The sequence below is a fragment of the Hibiscus syriacus genome, unplaced genomic scaffold (genome assembly GCF_006381635.1).
Source record: "Hibiscus syriacus cultivar Baekdansim isolate YM2019G1 unplaced genomic scaffold, ASM638163v2 tig00110467_pilon, whole genome shotgun sequence".
In the NCBI taxonomy this organism is placed as follows: Eukaryota; Viridiplantae; Streptophyta; class Magnoliopsida; order Malvales; family Malvaceae; genus Hibiscus; species Hibiscus syriacus.
In genome coordinates this window covers 143372-153730 of record NW_024062749.1, presented here as the reverse complement: position 1 = coordinate 153730, position 10359 = coordinate 143372, and the positions used below count along the sequence as shown (strand labels likewise).

Sequence of the window (10359 nt, the reverse complement as noted above, 5' to 3'; positions counted from 1 at the left end):
AAACCTCACTTTCATGTGAGAAAAATATTTAAAAACCAAAGAGAAACAATAAAAAGAATACAATGCCATGTCTGTCTCTGTGTTGGTTGTACGCACGAGGGTTACTTAGCTAATGTCAACTAGCAATCTGTTTCCTTCTAAATCGTTTCAGCATCTGTTGCATTCCAGCCTCTGAAATGCTGCTTAGTCTTGTCCTTTATAATGCAATGAAATAAACATCAGTGTCTTCACATTGTTGTGTTCATATGCGTTTCCTTTCATGAATTACATCGATCTGCCATCAATGATAACCGAGCAACTTCGATTTGTTTTTGGAAGAAATGTAGTTGGCGATGGAGATGTAGCAGATGCTTGTAAAAATGGTTGTTATTATTATTGTTATTCTGAAATATGATATTGGCCATAGTTTTATAACTTTGCCAATGGTTTCAGAATTCTTCTGTCTCTTTGTTGTTTCTCTTTCTATAGCCGAGTTTTTTCTATATATATTTATTAAAAATCCGTATTATTTTAAATAAAATAACTAAAATAATATGATGATGTGGCCGGTTTTATGTTGATGTATATTGTATTTTGAATGCTATTTTCTTTCCTTCTTTTCCTCCTCACAAAGATGTATCTCTTAAAATTTCATCTATGCTTTATCCAACATCATAATTATATTTCCTCGACATATTTTTTGATCATTCAAGACACCAACGAGTTTATATCATTATTCACGTTCATTTTATTAATTTATATTTTCTTAAAATATATTTAAAACTCACAAAATTTAACGTGAAATTAAAACTTACAAAATCACAAATCAATCTAATCTACAATATTCATTGTCCGATCAACATACATCAGGATATATGGTTCGTTTCCACCTTCACTGCCTTCTCCACCGTTGGAATTGGGAAGGAGATGCGCCATCGTAAAAAAATCAAAAGAAGTTCGAAATCAATATTTTTCACAAGAAAATAAGAAAGCTTTGGGGCATTTTCATAGTTTTCAAAAAATATATAGCCAATCATAATACCATTAATTATTTAATAATAAAGTGATAAAATTAGGACAAATCATAAATTTAATGATTAAATTGGGAAAAAATAAGTTTAGAAATCAAAACAGGAATATGATTAAAGTTGAAATTGTGAAATTTATAATTTACCCTAAGTTTTATATTTAAACTTTTTCCTTATAACATTATTAGACAATTACGAGGAGAATTTGGGTAGAACCATCGAAATTTATAAGCTTAGAGAATGTCATCTTATCAAAGTTTCTTGGAGTAATATATGAAACTAATTTTTATTTTCCCATGAATTATAAAGAAAATACAGGTGGAACGTGGAAAATTTTACTAGTTAGAAAAGGTCAAAAATCTAAAAGAAAATATGGGTAATGCAATTTACCATAGGTGTCCTGCATGTAGAAGGGGCATAATATACCTAGAAAACAAATCAGCAACCCATCTTTAATATGATTAAATCATGCAGAAGAAGCTGTAACTATACTGAATAGTTAACATCGACCGAGACAAACATGATTAATTAGCAAATACATCCTTCACATGATAACTTTCTTACATTTTTCCTTTTTAGCTTTATAGTTTAGGATTTAGGGATCACGGTTGATAGAGATTATAGTTTCTTTAAAAAAATTAAATTATCGTATATTTTTTTGGTACATTGAGTAATATAACTACATCATAGCCTACAGTCTTAGAGTGGCTAATCCTCTAGTATCAGCTCGTAAAAAATGAACAATTTCCTTCGGAGGGTTGGTAAGGATTTGAGTTCCCTCCTCTCTTTCAAGAGCCATTATAGCCAAACGGTCGGCGCATCTATTCCCTTCGCGCCAAGTATGACGGATCTCGATGACTCATCCTTCCTTGCAGATTTCCACGCAGTCTTTAACAAGAGCTTCTTCATGCAGGGCTTCCGTTTCACCCTTGATTAAAGCTTCCACGACCCATTTAGCATCAGCTTCAATTATCAATCTTTCCGCTGATTTATATAGGGGTCCAATGATCATGTTACTTCAAGATCTGTCTGATCTCTAGATCAAAAGTACTGCTTGTTCTTTATGCAGGAGAGACAGCTTTATCACACACAGAGCTTTCTGTGATGCATTAGCCGAAGAGAACAACAAGGTTAACCATGCAGCACCGATGAACAATATCGGATCATCGAACTTACAAAACCAAATGCCGGAGTTGATGCCATCAATGCTAATGGGCAATGCCAATGCATCTATGGAAATGTCTGATTTTAACAACTTTAGTGCCGATGCCGTTTAAGTCCATGAACATGGGAGGAGGCATGTTTTCGAGTAGCTCAGGCAGTCTATTCGGCGGTCCTGGAAGCATTTCCTCGTATCAGCACTCGAGCTTACAACTTAGCTCGAATAGTTCATCTAGCTTCAATTATTTACAGGACAGCATAAGTGGGTGCAACCGCAAGTAATAGTATAAACTCACCCATGATGCAAAAAAGCTTTGCTAGTGGCATGGAAGGCCCCGATCAATTGATTAGACCTCCGTCGTTTAACGGGCTTCGGCAGCAAAACACATCTTACGATCAGTTCCAGTCACACACCGATCATCATGCGACCATGGTCAGGATGATTTCTAACTCGTTCATGCAAAAATCACCAGACGAAATGGCACAACTTTTCAATGTCACCACAGGAGCAATGACTGATATGGAAATGTTCACCACCACCAACATGTTCATTAATGGAGCAGAACGATACCAAGGCTTGATGAACAACATGGAACTCGGAGGTAATAGTGATGGGTTGCAGTCAACGGAAAGGAACTCGACAGTGCCGCCGATATTCCGAGAAAGCAGCGGAGGAAGTAACATGACGACCCTCGATTTCATGGGGATCGAGGGTCAAGGCTTACCAATTTGCATGAAAAACACCTTCAACAACATCGATTGCCAATGCAAAATCCTTTCCAACAACAGCTCCCACATGATGGGGATTCAGCCGTTGAAAAGCCCATCCGGGATGCCTGAGAGCTACAGCTTTTGCCATGAAGATCATCTTGTTCTTGTATGGTGGACAAAGCTGACGTGGCCACTTTGGGATTAACTACCAGATAGGGTTCAAAGGGTCCACTCCCCATCTGAAGGATCTCCCATTTGTTGTCACCAAATAACCAGGTTGCCCTCCACTCCTGGAAGAAGACGAAGACTCCTTTTGTCGTGTATGATACAAGCCGCAGCAAATTTGTGTTTGGAAACAAGAAGAAAGGCTGATGACAAGTCATTGGAACATGAAAAATGTTCTCCACGTGCTCCATATTTGCACATTTGAATATGAAAAAGAAGAAAGTTTCAAATCAAGTGCTTGAACCTTAGCTCTTATGTTTATCATTGTCAAGTCGTAGGAATTGTACATTTATTTCATCTTACCTAATTCCTAGTAAAGACTTATCGTTTCACAAAAATAATAAGGAAGAGAAAAGCATTTAGAAAGATTTCAGAACTGTATATTTTCATTGAAAAAGTATCCCGCTCACATCTAAAGAGTAGCTTATTTATACAGCTAACCAGTCGGTTAATTACATCCTAGAAACTCTAACAACTTATAACCAACCCTTAACAAACTCACGCTGGACGTGAAGTTATTAATCACGCGAGACATCAGCAAAGCCAAGGTAATACAAGACCATACTCTAACATAAAGTACATAAAAGGTTATTAAATTATGTTAAAATAGTTATTTTAGTCACTGAAATTGCAAAAGTTATAATTATTAAATTTATTGAATTGTTATAAAATGGACATTGCGATGCTATAAAAATTGTAAAAGTTTGATAAAAAATTTAATGACAATTTGCAACAGTTCAATAAAATTTAATGATCATTTTATAATAGTTTGATAAATTGTAATGATCATCTTATAACATTTGATAAATTTAATGACTATTTTGTAATGTTTGACAAATTTCATGACCAAACTAATCATTTAAGCATAGTTTAGTGACCTATAATATATTTTACTCTTTTTATTAAGCCAAATATAATTATTAGATCTACTATAGGTTGGTTAAATTATGATTTTGGTCGTTTATAATGTTTAGATTTGAGATTTAGTTATTATATTTTAATTTAACATAAGTTGGTCGGTCTATTTTTTTAATGTAAGTAATCAATCTAAACATGGTTGAATTGAGGGGTGAGATCGCACTTTTAAAATTTTAATTTTAATATAATTTAAGTATTTTTATATTTTTATTGGTTATTTAATTTTGCACTATTGAATCTTAATAATTTCAAATCCCCTAAAATTATAATATAACATCCTAAGTTCTCACCCTCCACTTGACATCCTTCTTTATTGTCATTCAATTATATCAGTCATTACTTATCTTGGTTTAATTTACAACATCCACCATCTAATCAACGTGAAATCAAAATATATTACTCTCTTCGTCTTATAGTTTATATCTCATATTGACTATGCATATAGTTTTAAAAGATATATTTAATCAAGAAAAATGATAAAAATATACTTAAAAAATAGTTGATAAATTATTCTTTAGCAATAAGTTTAAAGGGTTTTTTTTATATGAACTTAAAAGATTCAAACAACGTTCGACACTTAATGTCCGAGAGACAACAAATAATATAAAAAGTAGATAAAGTAAAAAAAAATTGAGTGACCAAAATGAAATAAATTAACAGTTTAGTGACTGTATTCGTAGTTTACCCTGTATATATAAATATCATCTCTTATTACTTGCTACTGTGTAGAGGAAGGATGAAACCAGAACCCAAAATTTCTTCAAATCAAAGCCCAAAGCTTTTGAGCACCAAAGTAGCGAAGGGGAAACGTGGGGAGGTCAAAGCTCAAAAAGGGCTAAACTTTTCAATTGGGGTCGAAATTTAATTATTTCCAAACAAATTATCGCCCTCTTTTCTTAATTCTTTTGACTGCCTTCATTCAACCATTCGTCCACTACATAATTACGCCCCCCAATCATCTTTTCCGACTCGATTCTTCTTTAGCAATAAGTTTAGGGTTTCTTTAATTTGTCTGCTTTCCGATCGTATTTCCGGTACGCTATTTCTGATTATTTTCAATAATTTTTTGTCTGATCGATTGATTTTCAGTACTTCTCGACCAATTTTAGGCTTTTTTATAAATCTGTTTTGCTTGATCGATTATTTGAGTATGTTTTATTTGTGGGTATCGTATCGTTTGAGCTGACATTGTGTAGAAATTATATTTTTTGCTCAGTTGGTAGTGTTTTTCGTCCATGTTTGACCTTCATCTTTTGATATATTGTTATTCGGTTCATCTATATGTAAGGCTGGATTATTTGTTTGCCAATATTGATGCTAGGGTTTCACTGTTCGATTTTCCATGGTTTTCCGTCAATGCTAGGGATTTTATAGGTTTTAACTTGAAATCTTTGCTCCACTCTTAGGACAATGGAGCGCAAGACCATTGAGTTGGATCAGGGATGGGATTATATGCATAAGGGGATCACGAAGCTGAAGAGGATATTGGAAGGACTGCCGGAGCCTCCATTTAGCTCAGAAGAATATATGATGCTTTATACGTATTCCTCAGTACTTGTTTTCAAGTTTTGCTGATTTTTTTTAGCTGCTTATTATCTTTAGTTATCTGGTCTCTTGATCCCCATCATCTTTCCTTAATTGAAACTACTATAGGACCATCTACAACATGTGTACTCAAAAGCCACCTCATGATTATTCTCAACAGCTTTATGATAAGTACCGTGAGTCATTTGAAGAATATATTACTTCATCGGTAAGGAATTTGGTGTTATTGTGGATACTTTTCTAAATTCAGTTTTAATAGCTTTCTCGAACAGAAAATGAAGGCTATTTATTTACTTTTGTGTGTATTTTTCTCATATTTCCTCCTTTTATGAAATCAGGTATTGCCATCTTTGAGAGAGAAGCATGATGAGTTCATGCTGAGGGAGCTTGTTAAAAGATGGGCAAACCATAAAGTAATGGTCAGATGGCTATCACGATTCTTCCATTACCTTGATCGCTACTTCATTACCCGGAGATCTCTCCCTGCACTTAATGAAGTTGGGCTGACCTGCTTCCGTGATCTGGTTTGTTATTAGTTCTTCAAAGGACACCTTTATACAGTACCGATTCTGCTTTGATGAGTTGGATTTTGAGAGTTAGCTGCTTATTATTTCCAATATAATTTTTATTAACTATATATATATATATATTACTCATTTCAGGTATATCAGGAAGTTTATGAAAAAGTCAGAGATGCTGTAATTGCCCTTGTAAGTTTGCATCACCATGTCATGGTTAACTGTATTTAGTTCACATTTTGAATATAAAACTTAAAAGGAATGGTTACTTCATATCAGATTGATAAAGAACGTGAGGGAGAGCAGATAGACCGAGCACTACTGAAGAATGTCTTAGATATTTTTGTTGAGATTGGCATGGGACAAATGGATCGTTATGAGGATGATTTTGAAGGAGCCATGCTTCAGGATACTGGTGCTTACTATTCACGGAAAGCATCAAGCTGGATTGAAGAGGATTCTTGTCCAGATTACATGTTGAAGGCAAGTGTCAAAGTTTTCCTGCGTTTTTTTCATAGGTTATAAGATTTTTACCCTGATTGACACAGATGGTTATGATAGCTTTTATTTTAATGCTAATTGCAGTCTGAAGAATGCCTGAAGAAGGAAAGGGACAGAGTGTCTCACTACCTGCATTCAAGCAGCGAGACAAAATTGTCAGAGGTCAGTAGAATGTTTGGAAATTTATAGGTTAATGGAGAGCTTTTTCTGTGAGCTTAATTTGGCTTGAAGGGTGCACTTACTCTTTTAGAGAATCTGCTTAATTGTCCACCATAAGAGGGGACATAAAATGAATAATTTTTTATGTGTGATAGTTGTCACTAAGATTTTACAATAAAAGTTATGTGAATTCTCTTTAGGTGGCATATATATTAAATTGAGATTTCACGTTTTCAACCTATTTAATGACATGGAATAGTGTAATCAGAATTAACATAGAGTTCCTTTGAAGACAATTCTATCATTTATAGATCATTCTATTAATAGTTATTTATTATGTTACTAGAAAGTGCAACATGAGTTGTTGGTCGTTTATGCAAACCGGCTGCTTGAAAAGGAACACTCAGGATGCAGGGCCTTGCTTAGAGATGACAAGGTATTGTTCAACACCGTTTCTTTGCTAGCAAGGCATGGCTTCTAGCTGTTTGATTTAACAAATATATATATATATATATATATCAGATACTTATTTGACTTTGTTTACACTATCTAGGTGGAGGATCTTTCTAGAATGTATAGGCTTTATTGTAAAATACCCAAAGGCTTGGATCCTGTTGCCAATATATTCAAGCAGGTCTGAATTTTCTGTTTATTCTATTCTGCAAGATCAATGGCCATCATTCTTTTGTTATTCTATGATTTTACTGAACCTTTCTGAGTGTCTTTCTTTTGCAGCATATTACTGCTGAAGGTAACGCCTTGGTTCAACAAGTTGAAGATGCAGCAAGTAACCAGGTTAGTTAGATAATTCATGAAGATTTTTTCTGGATAGAATTCTCTCTCTAGGGGTGAAATTATTTTCTTCTAACTAATAGAGGATTGCATGAGCAGTATTTAAGTATATCAGTTAGGTCTTGTGGGTTTTTATCTACATCTGTTACTATGGTTTTGCAGTTCTCTTAATGGTGTAGTTTTATATACCTCTTTTACTTACCAACTTCTAACTTTCCCTTGTTATCTCTCTCTGGTGGGAAAGGTGAAAAATCCCTACAACTACAGACTAATATTTCCCCACCATCAAGATAAAAAAATAGATGATAATTTATTGTTTCTAATGCTCACATATTTCTTGTTTAAGTGCTAATACTTGTTCATTTCCACAGGCCTCAAGTGCTTCAGGTGTACAGGAACAGGTAAATATCCCAACTTTTATTGCTATGGATTCTCTCGAAGTCGGCATAAATGTTGAAAATTTGTATGCTATTATCAGGTCCTTATCAGGAAAATAATTGAGCTTCATGATAAGTATATGGCATACGTGACCGAATGTTTTCAAAACCATACTCTCTTTCACAAGGTTAGTGTTGTAAATTGTAGTCCTAACTGTCTACTATGGATCATGTCCCATCATTTCCCCTGACCCAAGTTTTATTGAAATGTCCACAGGCCTTGAAAGAGGCGTTTGAGGTATTCTGCAATAAAACTGTTACTGGCAGCTCAAGTGCAGAGCTTTTGGCTACTTTCTGTGATAATATCCTTAAGAAGGGTGGAAGTGAGAAATTAAGTGATGAAGCCATTGAAGAGACACTTGAGAAGGTAGCTTATCAATTTTAATTTTAATTTGTGGTGATATGAAATTGATTCTGAACTATCTGTTTGTTTTCTATAGGTAGTTAAACTACTTGCATATATTAGTGATAAAGACCTTTTTGCTGAATTCTACAGGTGAGGCTATTAACTTTTTTTGTCAATTAGTTTCATATAATTTGTCAAGAATGGAAAAAAACCAGTAATGGTGTAACTTTTCATGTTTCATTTTGATCCTACCTTTACGATGTGCAATCATTGACAGGAAGAAGCTTGCTCGCCGATTACTTTTTGATCGTAGTGCTAATGATGATCATGAAAGGAGCATTCTGACTAAGCTAAAGCAGCAATGTGGTGGGCAGTTCACCTCAAAGATGGAGGGCATGGTGAGTTGGCCTGTTTTTCTGTAGTTTAATATTTGTCTGCTTTGATTTTTTTTTCTAAAAATTTTGTGATGAAACTTGTGTTCTGCCTTTCTAACAGGTCACGGATCTGACACTGGCAAGGGAAAACCAAGCCAGCTTTGAGGACTATCTGAGGAATAATGCAGCTGCACATCCTGGGATTGATTTAACAGTTACTGTTCTTACTACAGGTTTCTGGCCAAGTTATAAATCTTTTGATCTCAATCTCCCTTCTGAGATGGTAATGATTTCAAACATTATTATTTGCATGATGACAGTAATAAATATCTTTCTTCACAATTTGGTTGGAAGTTTTATTTATATTTAGGAATATCATTGTTTCAGGTAAAGTGCGTGGAAGTTTTCAAAGGATTTTATGAAACAAAAACAAAACACAGAAAGCTTACGTGGATATACTCGTTGGGTACTTGTCACATTAATGGAAAGTTTGAACAAAAAAACATTGAACTGATTGTTTCAACATACCAGGTAAACAGACTCCTGAACTCTGCACACTTTAAAGTAAAAAAGAAAAAATATTATGTGGTTTTGATTCATGTCTGTCTCTTTATGGTCTTCGATGGTAGAATCTAATCTCCAGTTGCCTATGTAAACAGGCTGCTGTCCTTCTGCTCTTCAATGCTTCTGATCGTCTGAGCTATTCAGAGATTATGGCTCAGTTGAATTTGACCCATGATGACTTGGTTAGATTGCTACATTCGCTGTCGTGTGCCAAGTATAAGATTCTATGTAAAGAGCCAAACACAAAAACCATCTCCCAGAGTGACTACTTCGAGTTCAATTCCAAGTTCACTGACAAGTTGAGGAGGATTAAGGTCTGTAACTGTCTTGCGGCTCCTCTCTTTTACATTATTATTGCCTTTAATATCTATTTGTATGACAAGATTATAACTTTGTATGTCATCCTACGCAGATTCCTCTCCCACCTGTGGATGAAAGGAAGAGAGTGGTTGAAGATGTTGATAAAGATCGTCGTTATGCCATTGATGCTGCAATCGTGCGCATAATGAAGAGTAGAAAGGTTTTAGGCCACCAACAATTAGTGTCAGAATGTGTTGAGCAGTTGAGTCACATGTTCAAGGTATTAAATATATGCCAACCCTATTTATCCATAGTCATATTAGTAATAAATTAGAAAGTTTATTTTTAGTAATAAAGTAATCAAACATTCGGAATTCGCAGCCTGATATTAAAGCCATCAAGAAGAGGATAGAAGATCTCATCACAAGAGACTATCTGGAGAGAGACAAGGAGAATCCTAACACATTTAGGTACTTGGCCTAAAATTTGGTGAGTTTTTTTGCAAATGGGGATTTGTTTTAAATGATAAGTTGAGTACCAGGTGTATGTAAAGTTGAAGAAAGTTTTAGTACTGAAATTTGGTTAATGTTTCACTCTAAATGTTGAGTATTATATGAGTAGACCTTCGTTTTCCAAGGAACCCTAAAGTTTCAGTCTGATTTTTGATCTCTTCGTATTCATCGGCTACACATGAGTATGAAACAAATGAGCTGGGAATCCCACAATATGTTAAGGAACCCTTCTATCTCGTTTACTTTTTGTACCAGATGGTTTTAAATTGGAGTTAATAAAGTGTACCGA

At 34.6% G+C, this 10359-nt stretch overlaps 1 protein-coding gene across 2 annotated transcripts; it reads left to right on the top strand.

Annotated features, from left to right (window-relative positions):
* The first annotated feature begins 4756 nt into the window (after window positions 1-4756).
* LOC120127443 (cullin-1) lies at window positions 4757-10198 on the top strand. 2 transcript variants are annotated; one of them, XM_039145357.1, is made up of 20 exons: window positions 4757-5056; window positions 5429-5563; window positions 5676-5775; window positions 5906-6091; window positions 6230-6277; window positions 6365-6568; window positions 6671-6748; window positions 7092-7181; window positions 7299-7379; window positions 7481-7540; window positions 7909-7938; window positions 8016-8102; window positions 8192-8341; window positions 8415-8470; window positions 8598-8718; window positions 8816-8977; window positions 9082-9225; window positions 9354-9572; window positions 9671-9838; window positions 9940-10198. In XM_039145357.1, exons 2-20 carry the CDS (start codon window positions 5433-5435, stop codon window positions 10039-10041), a joined length of 2217 nt encoding a protein of 738 aa, XP_039001288.1. In that variant the 5' UTR covers window positions 4757-5056; window positions 5429-5432; the 3' UTR covers window positions 10042-10198. The 2 variants fall into 2 exon arrangements, with proteins under 2 accessions (XP_039001288.1, XP_039001287.1); XM_039145356.1 differs by having other exon boundaries at window positions 5386-5563.
* The last annotated feature ends 161 nt before the right edge of the window (window positions 10199-10359 follow it).